This window comes from Apostichopus japonicus, chromosome 1, assembly GCF_037975245.1.
Source record: "Apostichopus japonicus isolate 1M-3 chromosome 1, ASM3797524v1, whole genome shotgun sequence".
Lineage (NCBI taxonomy): Eukaryota > Metazoa > Echinodermata > Holothuroidea > Aspidochirotida > Stichopodidae > Apostichopus > Apostichopus japonicus.
This window is the reverse complement of record NC_092561.1, coordinates 7,082,034-7,098,936: the sequence shown is the minus strand read 5'-3', so window position 1 is coordinate 7,098,936 and position 16,903 is coordinate 7,082,034. Positions and strand designations below refer to the sequence as shown.

General features: G+C 37.8%; 1 protein-coding gene across 2 annotated transcripts in view; it reads left to right on the top strand.

Annotated features, from left to right (window-relative positions):
- The window catches only part of LOC139965782 (catalase-like), a 35,898-nt gene that overhangs the window by 18,053 nt on the left and 942 nt on the right, over window positions 1–16,903 (top strand). The window contains exons 6-12 of one of the 2 annotated variants that reach the window (XM_071968489.1): window positions 353–463; window positions 2,481–2,561; window positions 4,377–4,529; window positions 5,263–5,401; window positions 6,798–7,036; window positions 8,326–8,397; window positions 12,413–12,443. In XM_071968489.1, coding sequence (XP_071824590.1) covers window positions 353–463; window positions 2,481–2,561; window positions 4,377–4,529; window positions 5,263–5,401; window positions 6,798–7,036; window positions 8,326–8,397; window positions 12,413–12,418 — 801 coding nt within the window. In that variant the 3' untranslated portion in view covers window positions 12,419–12,443. The remainder of the gene's footprint in view (window positions 1–352; window positions 464–2,480; window positions 2,562–4,376; window positions 4,530–5,262; window positions 5,402–6,797; window positions 7,037–8,325; window positions 8,398–12,412; window positions 12,444–16,903) is intronic. The other variant, XM_071968479.1, reaches the window with a different exon arrangement.

The window sequence follows — 16,903 nt, the reverse complement described above, 5'->3', positions numbered from 1 at the left end:
TAGTAACAACTGTTTAAGAGCTAAATTGGATATTTATATGGTCTGATCCAATAGAGGTGGAGAGCAAGCATAAGCAGCGGCGGCAGTGCAATGCTTGTAGTGATGTTAATTATATGAAGTTATAAACAAGTTAATGAAAGAAACAAAAGCAAATAGAATTATTGAGGAAGGTTTTATACCTTATCTTACATGTACGTATTTGAACATAAAAACAAGTAGAGAATATAATTCATTTATTATTGCATCAAATATGTAATTCCTTGAAAATCGTGATACACGAGGGTAAACAATTTTTTCCGGCTACCCGGATACCCGATGGGTAATATTACATGTAACTCTTTTTCATTTCCAGACCGACCAAGGGATTAAGAACATGTCCGGAGAAAGGGCTGGAGAGGTGGCTTCCTCAGATCCGGATTATGCAATCCGGGACCTCTACAACGCCATCGCAGATGGAAACTTTGTGAGTTCTTTTTTTTCTCCATAATTTTTGCAGTCTTTATATTGCCTATTTGTGACACTAGTTACTTATTCTCATAGATGAATAGATTAGAAAAATACACTTGTAGGAGAGAGAGAGAGAGAGAGGGGGGGGGGGGGTTGAGAACAATCGCTTTTGTACAGTCTAGACTGGGCGTTGACCAAAATGCTACTCTTTACAACTATATGGACATGATGCAAGTGATGGCATTTCAATCAAGCTGTCTTAGGAAGGCATGAAAATTGATGGAGAACATTTAATATATATATATATATATATATATATATATATATATATATATATATATATATATATATATATACATACATATAACTTGTTATTGCAACTTAAACTGTGATACTATTCTAGTTGATATGTTTCTCATATTTTAAGCCTCATTGGATGGAAAAACTTGTGTGTAAAAGGGACCAGTGTTCATTGTAGTTATAGATACCTAGTATGTATTCTCCTGTTTAATAACATGAAAAACTGTTACTGATTTTTTTTTTTTTTTTTTCTTTTAGTCACGGAGTAACGTTCACACCCTGACACACACTCATACCCATTCAGATTTAGATAAGAAACAGTCAAACTATTAGGAGAGAAAACTGTGACAAATTCTGTCAGATGCAGTGTTTTTTTTCCCACACTGGGAATTGTATTGCAATTTGTGAACACACATGATGCTATTATACACTGTTTTCTCTTATTGTACACCACAGAACCAGCACATTTTTTGATGATACGTTTTGTTGCTGTGTATAGCTCTTACATATATTGATGAAATATTTCCTACCGTTACCTTTTGAAAAGTATTTGTTTTACCCCTACAATATGGTATGCAATTTGAATATTGTCCTCAACATCTGGTTATTGTGTGTATTTAGTGGAAGAACAAATAATGAATGACTGCTTGTATAATTATGAAGTTGTATCTTGTGTTTCAATGTCACTTTGCAAAGCTCAAAATGTAGTTTGAAAAAAAGGGCTTGGCAGAAACGAGCATTCTGTCCTTTTGATGTTCGTCTAGAAAGGTCCTATGTTTTACTCCACAGGGCATTAATGTTGTTGAGACTATGATGCAATAGGATGGTCTTCAGCAGTGGTTCTCAAAGTTGTCCCTACCCCCCCTGGGGGCTTTGGGAAGTCTCAGGGAGGAGCTTCAGGGTACACAGGGAGTAGAGGGGCATTGGCACTGATTTGTGGGTCCCTGACGATTACGACACAACACTGCAGCGATTTAGGGCACAATAAGGCATCCAGGGGGTCTGGGAACAAAAAGAATAACTATTATTGATAGAAAATTCATCATCTTGTAGGGAATGTAGGCTATTTTTTAATTCCTATATGCATATCTTCGGACAATCTGATTGCTCGCTTGAGCGGCAGACTATGAACTATAGGTCGAGGGGACGGGGGTATTGGGGCATTGGGACAGTTCAAGATTGTCGAAGGGGTGGTCGTCGGTAACATTGCGATGCCGAGAGCACAAACGATCCATTGAAAGACAGCCGCAATCACAATCTTTTCTGAGTTTCCTCTCTGATTTAGTTCTGTCCTTCATCGATCGTTCGATCAAATTCCGAACTCTGAATGTGATAGATTTATACTTTAATGAAGGTCCTAGGATACAGGGAAATGCAACTTAAATTTGTTTTTTTGAAAATGTTTAATCAGACCCAGGTGTCTGCTTTAAAACTCCTGTATGACCATACATCAGGTCTCAAGTCAATGTCCTCGAAGCACAGACATAATTACCCTCGCTATGCTCATGCGTTGAATTTTTACTGTGTAAATGCATTTAAATGAGTGAAATAATTCATGAAAGTATCATGAAAAATACGACATTGATGGTTTTCCTGTAGCAATATTAACTGCTTTTTGTCAAGGCACTGAGGATTAAAATAGCTCAACACAAGTTGTCTCGCCCCTGAGAATTGTACCGGCTTGATTTCACCAAACTTTCGCTGAACTGATTTTTTTTCCCTTTCATTTTCAGCCGTCATGGAGCTTCTACCTTCAAGTCATGACATTTGACCAAGCTGAGAAATTCAGATTCAACCCATTTGATTTGACTAAGGTAAGTTTTCTTAAGTTTTCTATAGGGCCCATGGGTCCCAGTGTAAATGCCTCTTTCAGGGGTCAAGAGAGAAGCTCTTAAAAAATATGTGCATTTCCAAAACAAAACTAAAATAGGATGTGTGCTTTGAAATTTTACTGAAATGTTTTGTATACAAGACCCTGCAATATCCTGCCATATTTTGACAAGTATTGCTGGTAAAATATATCAACAGAGATAACAATAACTAGAAACTGTTACCATGTGGCATTTAAAGTGGGTATACCATATAACTGGTGGTGGGCTTGCTTTCAACCATCTTAATTTAACATCAGTACGATCGAGTGATCAAAATTGTGTGTGAATTGAAAGAAGACATATTGTCTGGGAAGGAATTTCACAATTATTTGGGTTTGGAGTCATGGTAAGAATTTGTTACAATGTTTTATTTTGCTGGATGTCGTGGTGATAATGGCTAATGAGTGATTAGGGTTGCTGGCTGGAAACAAAGTACCACATACACCCACAGACAGACAGACAGACAGACAAGCAAACAGGAGCTGTATATTTGTCTGTCCACAAATTGTTCTGACGTTACATTGTAAATCTGATCAGTTAAAAGTTCCTCGGTTGTAATACGACCACTAAATCTGAACAGAACCAGATGGTTATGTGGTGTAATGTATTCCAAGTCGTCTTTGTTTGAGAATGACTCCGAATCCAGCATTCATTCCAACTTGATAATCACCACGTTGTCTTTCACCCCCGGTGGAAATGAGATTATCAGCGTATGTAAGGTTACACTTAAATCTGGGATAGAATAATCTTTTAGGAGGATTATATTTCCCATCGTGTAGACTGACTGATAACACTAATTTGATTTAAGGTCATTGATAACCAGGGGCCTACCGTTTGCGCGTTTAATACTTACCTCTGTAGGAATTTCTGAAGATATCACATCCTTCACTTAGACTTTGGACTTTGCCTTACCCTAAAAAAAGTAACGTTTTACGCTCGAATCAGAAGTTAAGTTTGGTTTGCGATAGCGGAACAGCAGTAATTGTTCTCCTGTGTAAACAGACACTTTGGCATCTTTTATTTAGTTTATCAATAGTAATGCAAAAATGGCTGTCTAATCAACGCTATCAAGCGTAACGATGAAAAATTGTTGGTAGAGTTTATGAATAAGTCTGGTCATTATTTGATTTCTTTATCTCCCAGGCTCTACGGTAGAGTTATTAGTGGTGTGTTATCAAATACCCATAGCAGCAGTATGACCTTGTAAGCCAAAAAAATGTTTTGACTCATTGCTTCATTTACTGTAACTTTCATAATATATATCATTGTCCTGTTAATTACAAAGGTTAATTTTCATACTGATTTCAGTCTGCTTGAACTCTTTACTAAAGTTTTCTGGTTCCGTGCCTGATTAGAAGTTTGTTAACCGATAACTGAGTCCCGTCGTATGGCATGGATGATATCAGACAACTTAGGCACCATGTCGAAAATTGGGACGGTGAGGGGGCTGCAGCATCGCTGCATCCTGGCTGCACAGGGCGTAATCTTCTGTGCTCTGCATTTCACATGTTAGACAGTTCTGTTGGTTTTCTGCAGAAATTATCTCTATTGCTTGATATTAATTGGGCCATGCTGAAGGGGTGCTTGCAGCTGCTGCCGCTTTTTGTCTCTGACAGAGTACGGTGATTGTTTCATTTTGAATGGAGACCATAATACAATTTGTGAAAGCCGTGACATACCATAAGCGTTCCATTGAAGGAAACATACTGTGAGCTGCAGTGGTTAGAAATTCATGTATTTCTCTCTTTGACTCCACAGGTGTGGTCCCAGAAGGAGTACCCTCTCATCCCTGTCGGTAAAATGGTCCTTAACCGAAACCCGTCAAACTACTTTGCCGAGGTGGAACAGATCGCATTCAGTCCCGCCCATATGGTCCCCGGCATCGAGCCGTCCCCAGACAAGATGTTGCAGGTAAAATGTCACAGCCTCAGTCGTAGCGGCAGGGAATGATAATGGGGGAGGAAGGATGGATGAGGGTTGGGGCGGGGTGGGGTTTAGATTGCATTTAATCTCACCCATATGATCCCTGGGATTGAGCCACCCTCAGGCGAGATGTTTCAGGAAAGAGATCATAGCCTCAAAAAGGTGATGTCGAGGAGGGCCATGTAGAGGAGGGCCATGTAGAGGGAGGTAGACAAAAACATTTCAAGTCTAGAAATTCTCTGGAGTCATTGTCTGAATTGCTAACAAGAAAGTTTTAAGATGTGACTTTCATTAAAAACTGTCCATTAGTCAAATAGTTGATGCATTGCAGTTGGTAGTTTTCTATTGCAACACTATGTGAGTGTATCGCCATGGGGATATATATCCCAGAGGTTATAGTGGATTAAAATAAGATACGTTCGTTGTGCTGGGTTCTTGTCGGCATGTAGCTGACCCGACAGGTTTGGTGGGTACCCGCTACGATCGAAGGGTACAAGGACTCAAGATCATATGTTAAACATACCCAGACATGTCAAGACTACCGATATCACTCGATCTGTACTACTACTGCAGGTGAAGAAAAAGAAGAAAGGATTATGCCAAAATCTCTCAGAAACCTACTAGAGAAATTTTCTTTGCCTTTTCTACCATCACATCATTATTGTGAGGTGTTTAATTTTTTGGCCTAAACATGTTTTGAATTATCTTTTTTGACCTCTAGGGACGTCTCTTCTCTTACTCGGACACTCATCGCCACCGGCTGGGAACAAACTATCAACAACTGCCTGTGAACTGTCCCATGAGTGCTAGACCAAATAACTACCAGAGGGACGGACCTGCATGTGCCACCGACAACCAGAGTTAGTCAATTATCATTTATCATTCCTTGCCAAAGGATAGAAAGAAACCTTAGAGTAGTAAATGGAGTGTGTATGTGTCTGTGTGTTCATGGATCATGTGTGTCTGTGTGTTCATGGATCATGTGTGTCTGTGTGTTCATGGATCATGTGTGTCTGTGTGTTCATGGATCATGTGTGTCTGTGTGTTCATGGATCATGTGTGTCTGTGTGTTCATGGATCATGTGTGCCTGTCTGTTCATGGATCATGTGTGTCTGTCTGTTCATGGATCATGTGTGTCTGTCTGTTCATGGATCATGTGTGTCTGTCTGTTCATGGATCATGTGTGTCTGTCTGTTCATGGATCATGTGTGTCTGTCTGTTCATGGATCATGTGTGTCTGTCTGTTCATGGATCATGTGTGTCTGTCTGTTCATGGATCATGTGTGTCTGTGTGTTCATGGATCATGTGTGTATTATTTGTGAAGTATTATGTCCCTCTGTGACTAGAAACCGAGAAACCTTGGAGTTGTTGAAAGTTTGAGTGAGAGCATGATGCTCTATTCAGAGCACAGAGCAGTGGCGGAGCGTCCATACAGTCAGGGGGGCGGATGCCCCCCCTGACGGACTCAAATGGACTGCTGGCGCCCTTTTCAGCTTTTTACCACTTTTTAATTATTCGCGATTATTGATTTATTTATTGCGCTCTCATCTACCTATTGACATTTGTCACATTTTGTTGGCGATGAAACCTATTTATTCTTCGTTTATATGCAAATTAGCAAGGCCATGAAAGGGTCATTTCCGATGATCTAGGGAGTATCTTTACTCAAATTATTTTTGTATGCTCCGCGCCAACCTATGGTGGCGCTCCGCTTAGATAGTGTCGAAAGCGCCCCTACAGACCATTCTCGCCCCCTTGACCAATACCCCTAGCTCCGCCACTGGCACAGAGTGATGCATACAACATGTTTTGTCTTGTACAGGCCATTACAATAACTATCTGTAACACTATAGTATATCAAAGTAAGGTTACCCTCATTATACCTTATCCAGGCAACCTCCAGTATGTCATCCCGGACTTGTCCAATTTATACAGATGTGGCAGGTTTCACTATAGGAAATGGACGTAAAACATATTAATATCTATTCCAGGTAGAACAGTCTTTTGAAGGTCCAGTATTCAGTTTGTAATCTCTTCATAAGGGAATTATTTAGTATTCCCAAATTGTGTAACAATTTTAGAAGTTAAAAATTTTTAAGTTCTGATAAAAAATTAAGTTATAACATTATGGTTCCATGTGGGAAAAAAAACAACTGCTGGACAAATTTGTAGCAGTTTTTCCCAGTTTATGTATTATTTAGATATACAATGCCAGATAAAATGACCCTCCCATTTCTGTTTGCATATTCACCAGCTGGAGCTCCCAACTACTTCCCAAACAGTTTCAATGGTCCATCCGACGACCCCAAGTACGCCCAGTCCCAGATTCACTACTCCGGTGATGTGAGGCGCTACAGGACTGACGATGATGACAACTATTCCCAGCCAGGAGTATTCTGGCGTGAGGTCTTGACGGACGAAGACCGTGCTGCTCTGGTTAAAAACATGGCCGGACATCTGAAGGATGCAGTACCGTTCATCCAGGATCGAGTCGTGAGTTTCAGAAAGAAATCAGAAGCAAATATGAATTATTTGAAGCAGTTGTTTGTGTGTTTCTCATTGTCAAAGTTATAATTAAATTGACTATTTAATGGCCATGCATTGGTGATAAAATATTCAAAATGTTGATTTCATAATTTGTGTAAAAGTAAGTTGGCCTGATGTTTCGATCCTAGCAGGATCTTCTTCAGAGGCTAAATGACAAGTAACAGTTACAGAAGAGACAAAAACATGCACAGAATACAGACAGGTTAATGAGCACGGTGAACACAATGAGATACATGTAAGGGGATTAGTAGACAAGGGATGGAGAGAAGAAAGCAATCAGGGAAGAGGAGCGGTAGGAGATAAACAGTGGAGGGACAAAGGGAGGATTAAAGGAACGGGGTAGGGAATAAACTGGAGAAGGACAAAGACAGAAAGGTGTGGAGAAAAATTTCATAATTTGGCAAATTAGGGTATACGTTGTTGGTTTTGACTGCCAGCAGTTTTCTTCCTGCTTCACTTAGACCTAAAGCCCAGATCAAGAAAGATGAAAAGAAAACTCTGGCTTGGTGGGTTTAATAATGACCCACTACTTGAGACTTTGAAAGTTCTCGAAAATTGTTATCATTGTCATAAAAATTTCTCGAAATTGTTACATATATCTTAGCTATTCATAGTCTTAACATGCACTACATCTATGTTTGATTGGAAATTAACAAATAAATTATTGTAGAAATAGACTACCTACTTAAGGACGTTGTTCTGATAACTGATTAGGTCTACTTAAAAGAGTGGAATGCGTCTAGAATTGGCTTGAATGACCTCAAATGAGATACAAATACTATCCATTGTTTTAATAAATGGGTAAAATCAGAAGGGTGCAGAAAGAATCATCAGGGTTTATATATTTGTTCACTCTTTCCATTGAATACAAACACTTTACAATTGAGCTGGTCTAAGTAACCTAATTTCAAAAAATGTTTCTTGATAATACTTAAACTTGGAGAAAGCTTCGCAAAGTTACGCATCATCGTTTGACTCCACTTTAGGGAAAAACACATCCAGAGACAAGTAAGCACACTTCAAGTTGGATTGACTTTTCAGTCGCTACGGTAAAATCATTAAATTTCCCTCCAAAAGTGCCTCCTATTATGAACCATGTGATAATAGGTCTCTCGTCTATAACAACAAATTTCATGGACTCCACCCCCCTCCCCCTCCCCCCCAGATGGTCTCTCAACAAGCTGCTTTATATGTTTCCATGGTTTCCATATCTGTCTTTGTCCTCTCTACATCAGATCAAGAACTGGAGCCAGGCTGATAGCGATTGGGGAGCCCGTCTGAGGAAGGCCGTGGACGCTTTCAAAAGTGTAAGTACACCATCCTTCTTGTGCATGCCTGGGGTAGAGGGGGAAAGAGGATAAGAAGGAGGTGTAAGTCAGGTTTTGAAGTGGGATTTTAAGAGATCAGAGTAAGGTGAAAGATGGCTTCCATACCTTATTTTCCTTGGATGGATTCCACAGGATGCACACGACTTAAACATTTAACATCTAATTTGCTTTTCAAAAGTCCATTTTTTTCTTGAAAATATATAGAAAGTGGTAATTATGACTTTGGATGATATTTGGTTAATTCATAACGTTCATCTTTTATATCATCACACTTTGCTTGTATTCATTACCCAAAAAAAAAAAAAAAATGTTGTCAAAAAAGGTTTTTTAAATTGCATAGATAAAATAGCTTTGGACTACATATCCGGATGAGTGCCTGTTCACTGTTGTGGCTTTTACTGCTGTTTTTTTTTCTTTTTGGTTTTTAATCCAATGTTTGAGAAAGCAATCACTTTAATCATCTTAGTTGTTTTGCTGTCTGTCTGTCTGTCTGTCTGTCTGTCTGTCACTCTGTGTCACTCTGTGTTGTTTCTCTTTCCTGAATAAGCAGAGTTTTGTGGAAAACATTCAAACAGCCAATGCTTCACTGCATTACCCCTAAGAGTATTTCAACCAAAACTTTACTCTCGAATTAAAGGAGGACATGGTGGTTGGCAACACAGAGATCCTGGCAAAGTGGTAGACAATAAAAAAACAAAGAAGTGAACCAATTCTATGCCTAGTTTGATCAATACAGTCCCTAATTTCAGAAATTGATATTTTGAAAAGTAAACTTTGCCAGCATGAAGTTTTCTGTAAAGTTTGTAAGTAGCTGCAAGAAAATAAACCAATCGAAGGATTTTCATAAATCTCTGATTAAAGCTGTTCAGATGTTTTAGGTAACAGTCAGTCATGGTTACATATTTGGGTATTATGGTTACATGATTTGGTTACACTATTTGGTTACACTATTTGGTTACATTATTTGGTTACATTAATTGGGTCATTATTGGTTGGGTCAACATGGTTACATTGGGTCACTTGGGTCAACATGGTTACGTTATTTGGGTCTGTTACATCCAAACAGTTGTCGGGTTTTCAACGGAGAACATATAGTTCGGGTTTACAAACGATAATCAATCCGTTGAACCTCCCTTTTCCTTTTGCATTTATTAATCAACAAACAGATTTGAACTGATTTCAGGAGTCACAGAGAATCATGCTGTTCTTGCAGATTTAATTAGAAATTCTTTTTTATTGATACACAACAGTATCGTCCTTTAATGGTTGCCGAAAAATCATCCAAAATAATGAACAGAATAAGTCAACATTAATTAGGAAAATAATTAATTCCTCTGAGAAGGGTGGATACCATGAAGTTTTTAATAACCTCTGATATATCTGCTTGTGACTTCTATGAAACCTCAAACACTCCTTCTCACAAACCATATTCAACGCAAAAAACCATCCCCTGTTGGATAATATTTGACTGTTTGTTTGTTATGTCAACATATTTTCAAATTCATTTACCTGCCCATTCCCAGCTTGTTTTTCATTCTTTGAAAGGTGCCAGTCTTTTTGTATGTTACGTATTTGCTGCTTGCTGTGATATCAGCCAGGTGGTGATCACATGAATATTCATTTAACCTTATGAATATTCATGCAGTTAACATGTGGATAACATGAACAGACTATGTGAATATTTTGAACAAACCTTGAGATAAATAACACTCATGTTATTGTAATGATCCCACCTAGTGTGGCTTCCACATGATGCTCTGCAGTGATTTTTTTATCTTCATCTGAAAGATGAATCTGTCGGGTATGATCATAGAGTGACCTTGTGAATATTTACGCAGTGAACATGTGGATAACATGAACTTAAAATGTGGATATCATGAACAAATCATGTGACAAAAGAATAACACATTGTTGTAATAATAATTGCGCCGAGTGAGGCTTCCAGTTGCTCCCTTACAGCTAGTGTCAATCCTCGTCTGAAACAGATGTTCGTTGGATGTTATCTTTGAGTGAATTCCAGTGGCGGAGCTAGGGGTATTGGTCAAGAGGGGCGAGAATGGTCTGTAGGGGCGCTTTTGACACTATCTAAACGGAGCGCCACCACTGGTTGGCGCGTAGCGTACAGAATTTTTTGAGTAAAGATACTCCCTAGATCGCCGGAAATGACCCTTTCCGGGCCGGAAATTTGCAGATTAATGAAGAATAAATAGAGGTCATCGCCAAATTACACCAACAAAATGTGACAAATGTCAATAAGTAGATGAGAGCGCAATAAAAAAGTCAATAATCGCGAATAAGTAAAATCATCCGCCCCCCCTGACTGTATGGACGCTCCGCCACTTGTGAATTCCTGTGCATATTTGTGCAGTGAGCATGTGCATAACATGAACTGAACATGTGGATATCATGAGCAAACCATGTGGAAAACAAACAGGATGTTCATAACAATCACACCCAATGTGGATGGCTTCCATGTGATCCTGCTTGGTTGTTAATTCTCATCTGAATGAGAAACTTATTTGTTATTTCATGTTCATATCCTAGTTTTTTTTATATATATTTTACATTTGATCATATCTCATCTGTCATATTGCATCCTTTCTGCTGTGGGAAAGTGTACATACATCTCCCTGGTAAAACAGTATTAAACACGACCTTGTGTTAATAAAGGCAGCTGGTTGAGTTTGCATTATAAACACTATGATGCAGGGATAGTAAAAATCTTTCATAAATCTAATTTACTCCTTGAAAAGTGAATTTAAATTCCTGTGAAACTGTATTTCGAATTGGTTTGAGTACCAATCTAAACCAATTAAGAGAAAGTCAAAGTTCCTGAAGATGTAAATTTACTGTACCAAATTGGCATCGGGTACTTAACAGTGAAAGTAAATTTACAACAGTTTGTCATCAGTTAAGGAGATCCTACCAGGATCTACATATCAGGCAGGCCTGCTACGGGTTATATATTTACCTACACAGGCAATTTTTGCAGTAAATATTAGCCTTTTGTTGACAGTGGTTTTCTCTCTTTTGATTTGGAGAAGATATAAAAGATCAGAGATTGGCAAATACAAAAGTACATCATTACAGAACTTCCTCTGCATTGGGTTACTCCAATAATGAGACTATTCAAACAATTAGCAAGCCAGTTTTCATTTAACAGTGGCATGTAATATTGCACTACAGTAGAAGACATAAAAACATACCTTATGTGTTCATGACCCTTGACCTGTATTTCCTGTCAACTCATATGTTGGTCAAGAAATCCTAGCATGAATCTTTAGGAATTGATCTTTTTGACATGAACATATATTAAACCTTCATGAACAGTTTTGTCTAATATCTAATGACAGTTGGCAAAATTCAGTCAACATCTCATGTTAATGATTTCTGTAAAGTTTTATCCTTTGAACTTGTTGGTTTCACCATGACATAAACATGTCAAGTATTAAAACAGTTGATTGCATTGAAAACATTTCAGTATCTAGCCATTACAGACAAAGAAACTTAAAGTGATAGTGGTATTATCGGTTTCAGCAGATGTGAAAATTTTCTCGTTGAAGCAAATTTAAGCAGACTTTAACATTTAATGAAGACCTAACACACTATCATAGCACAGTGAATGTAAGCGTAGCCTACATTTTATGCATAGCTAAAAGTAGCCAACAATAGCCTATACCTCTAAGCAAAATGGGCCTAGCCTGCATTAAATACAGGAATTAGGACTGAAGTTGCTCCTGATAGTACTGCCAAAACCGAACAAAATGCCCTGTTTTAGCCAGGATGAAAAGAAGACAGAAGAGTTGATATATACCGTAAACAAAGTTTGAACTATTGACTTGAGAAAAAGGATGGGTAGAGGGAGATTTTAATGAAACACAACCAGCTGCTTTTATTGTCGTCTCTTGGAAGAAAGGACGTTTTTGGTTTTTTTTTTTTCCCGGTGGTCCATTAATGAGCTGTGACTTACTTTTTCAACGTTTCAAATCCACAGGCTTAACTAAATGCTCAAATCAGCCAGGAGCGTAAGTGTTTTCACTATAAAAAAATGTAACCGGGACTCGAGGACAATCCATTCAAAAGTTATCAAAGTTATTACTTTTTTAACGGAATCGATAGTAATGTCCCTCGCATTTCGCTTTATGCCACCACTTACGACAGCTGTGCTACATTTTGCCACTCGCTTTTGGGGCTTTGCGCTTTCATTATTCGTGTATGTCTCTGATGTATATCTCTTGAAATGTCTTCAGTAATTGCCCAACCTCCACCCTAACTGAAATTTGCTAGGATAACTATAAAATGGTCATCCATGTTCAAATAGTCTTGAATCATTAATTTGACTATCAAATTTGGTACTCCTCCTGTGACTGTCAACTGACGATCAGGAGGAATTCAAAGTTCCAAAAAAGTTTTTCTTTGAGAATGTTCTCCTCAGCTGGCTAAATTCGGGCGGAATACTCATGACTTTAATAATGACTAATTTAGAACCAGGAGTCACGTTTAAGTATTTTGTGAGTGAAAATGTTAAGGAAGTGCAAGAGAAGAAGGGGAGGTGAGGGGAGGGGAGGGGAGGGGAGGGGAGGGGAAAAATTGGGGGTAAAGATGGTCAGGTGATGGATTTGTGACAAGTCTCTTTATTTCATGATAAATTTGGGGGCATTTCTACTAACTTTCCTGACTATCTTCTTTTGGTCAGACTACCGCAACAGGGGATCTTAGCTTTCAGGGGATCTTAAATTTAGAAATTAGAAATGCATGGTGGGAAAATTTCTTTTAATACTTCACTCCGGTTGATTAAGTAAAAAAAGAAGAAAACTGGTTGACTCCAGGCTTTGTTTTATTATGTTGTTGGTAAATTAGTGCATTTGTAGAATCTTAAAAGTGAGGTGATGTTGGTAGGGACTTGCACCAAAGTATCAATTATGTATTATCTTCATATGCAAAAATACTTATAACATATTTGTATATATATATATATATTTGTATACATATTTGTATATATATATTTATTTGTATATATATTTGTATACATATTTGTGTATATATATATTATGTATATTATTATATATATATAATATACATATGTTAATGCACAATGGTTGCATGTGACAACGTCAAAGATTGAAGCTATTAATAGCATCATGTTAAGATAGCATCATAATAGCATCTATTGCATGGGAAGTTATAAACTTAACAAAACCACATCAACTATCACAAACAGATGACATTATTTAACAATGTATGTTATACCGCAACAACCACTCTTATCACCATTTGCTTCAGCCGATCATTTTCAGGTCACGTAATCTTTCATTCGTACCAGATTATATGTTTTGAAACGAAAATGGTGCTTCGAGTCATGCTTGCTTGCTTGTAATAATCTCCATTAACTTGTATTAGAAACTAGCATATCATCCAAGGGAAGCCTTTACTTGTAGCCTACCAGTCACATAGAACAGTGCCAAACAGTGAACAGGCAAGCGTTAGAAGTATTAGAACTAGTGTTTATATAATATATGCACCATATTAACTTACATTAAATCTTCTGGTTTGGGGATTCTTTGCACACACCTTTTCATTTCTTTCTTTTTTTTTTTTTACTTCATTTGCTAGTTGCGAGCATTGATAAGTCGAGGACAGAAATGTTTTTCGTTTTTTTAGTCATCTCCCTCAAATCCAGTGGACGACTTATTTTAGTATGTATGGGATATGGGCGTACAATTTTGAGGTGGGGATGAATTTATTCCACAGAACTTCGGATCGGTTTACCCACGTGTGGGGTTTGGCAAAACTGAAGAGTAATGGTACCATACTGTTGATTTACAGATCCTTATGATGTGATAGAAAATTGAAGGAATAGCAGGGGGTTGGGGGGGGAGGGGTGCTTGGGGGTGGAACCATCTCAGGATTGATATTAACTGTTCTCTGTCACACATGAATATTTAGAGGGAAGTATGATATATTGATTTACCACAAGCCAACAATGTTGGCTTGTTCAGACTAATTGTTCTGGGATGGTTAGACATTGATCATCGTTATTGATTAATTTGATTACATTGATCAATTGTCAAATTAAGTCTCCAAATCACAATTTTTTTCTGATAATACAAGTTCAAAGATGCATAGCAGTTTTGTAAACTGGAAACTAAGTATTTTATAAGAGGCAAATGTCAGAACCATCAAAATTGCTGCACAAAATTTATTTTTTTACAAAAACTTTATTCCCTGTGTTGTCCTATAGGTTGAATGATATACCACAATGGACAGACGGACACCAATTCCTTCAAAATTAGCAAGAGGGGGGTACACATATCAGTCAGTAATTGCACGATGGCACCGGGGGATGGGAAAGAGGGTTCAATTTGGGGGGTGGGTGGGATCATCACTTTGCAGTGGGACATGTGACTTTGATTTGAGGTGGCCAACCACAAAGTTACCTCAAAACCCTACAATCAAACGTACATTGGGTTTTCGTACCATACATTCCACGAAAGGGCACATTTTAATTACTTTTTTTCTAATAACTGTTCAATAAGAACCACACTTTTTGAAGTACAAATTCTCAATTTTGCAACAAAAGGGTAGTAGTAATAGTTTGGTGGCAAATATGGGTTTCAAGAGTGGTATGTTGTCTGCTTCTTCACCTTATTCCATTTTTCCTGTTTTTCTTTTTCTAATGATTCATCCTTGCTGTAAGGGGTTTATATGTAGCTGCTGTAGCTATTGACACAGTGCCTGAGAGATCATTTAGAGTTTGTTGCAAGATAGCTAGATATAAATCTCTCTCACCAGCTTCTGTTAGTATCAAACATCGCCTCTCAGCTAGTCAACATTGCTTGATGATGCATATTCATTGCCTCTCAGGTAGTCAACATTGCTTGATGATGCATATTCATTGCCTCCCAGATAGTCAACATTGCTTGATGATGCATATTCATTGCCTCCCAGTCAGAGCCACTCTCAGTTATCCACACCCTAGCGAGGAAATATTCTCGTCGTTTGTCTAGGGGATATATCCATGATGTATTCTTTTTGCAAATGGATATGCACTTTCTATATAAGGATATATTCTTATTATTAAGCCTGACTTTGATAACAAGGTGACAGCCAACATAGCATGATGCATATTCATTGAATCTCAGATAGAGTCCAGCCAGTTGGGACAATTTTCTAATGCTAACACCTCTCTAAACTGTCCTCCCATATCATGCTTCAAAGCACACATATTGACAGTATGAACAATTCCTAACCTTTATCTGATAGAAACATGATATTCATACTGGTCATATTGACAATACAAGTGCTCTGAACCAGGACATGAGAGGACGGTCACACCTCTATGTTCTGACATCTCTATATTCCGACTTCTCTATATTTCGACGTCTCTATGTTCCGACAAAAGGAAATAATTCGGGACATTTTTTTTTCATCTAAAAAGTTGTTTGACCAAGAAAACAAGTTTTTAGACCCTAATATTTTGCTGACCAAAATTTTTTGGGCCCACTTTTTTTCGGACCACAAAAAAATGTGACCCAAAATTTGTTGTGACCCAAACAGTGAAAAAAAACAGTAAAAAATTCTCGAAAATTCGGTCCAAAAAAATGTTGGTTCCCAAAAAATTTGGTCACAAAAATATTGGGGTCACAAAACTACTTTTCTTGGTACAAACAAATTTTGGAATACCAAAAATTGCTCTGATTTTTTTTTTTGGTCGGAACATAGAGACGTCAGAACATAGGGATGTCACCGAGAGGACAGTATAGAAAACATTTTACCAACCGGGTGATAAAGTCAACATAGCTTATGCATATTCAATACTTTGGATACCTTTTCTATGGCAGTGCGAGCCAATGGAGCTGTGGAGTTGAGACATCAAGCTCATAATTTCACTCATTCTGCTGTGGCCATGTGATACAACTTTCCCAAAAATAAAACCAAATTTCTTCCCTATGCTATTTACCATCCTCATTCTTCTCTTCACATGCAGCTACAAAAAATTTTTTAAGCTATTCAATATCAAAGAAGTTCCCAAACAAAATTCCAAACGTCACATGTAATCAATCAACCGTACTGCTGTGTTATGATTGTAAAATTATCGAAAATTCACTAATTTTGTAAGTTGAGGTAAAGTTTCAGGTTGGGGAAGGTATTATTATATCTTGTGAATAGAGCCTTTTGTCAGTGATACGATCTGGCCATTCATTGGGGTGGGCTGCTGAGGTAAGTTCCCAAAATTCACTTGACAAAATGGCCAACATCTTGTAAGAAAGGGTGAGAAATAACTGTTGTGGATTTCACAAGATCCTGATGGAATATGAAGGCATATTAATTTGCTTTTAATTGTAGAAAAGTACCACCATTGGAATATCTCATTCAAAGAAAACTGGAGATGAACACTTTATCCTCTCTTAAACTCTCATTCAAAGAAAACTGGAGATGAACACTTTATCCTCTCTTAAACTCTCATTCAAAGAAAACTGGAGAT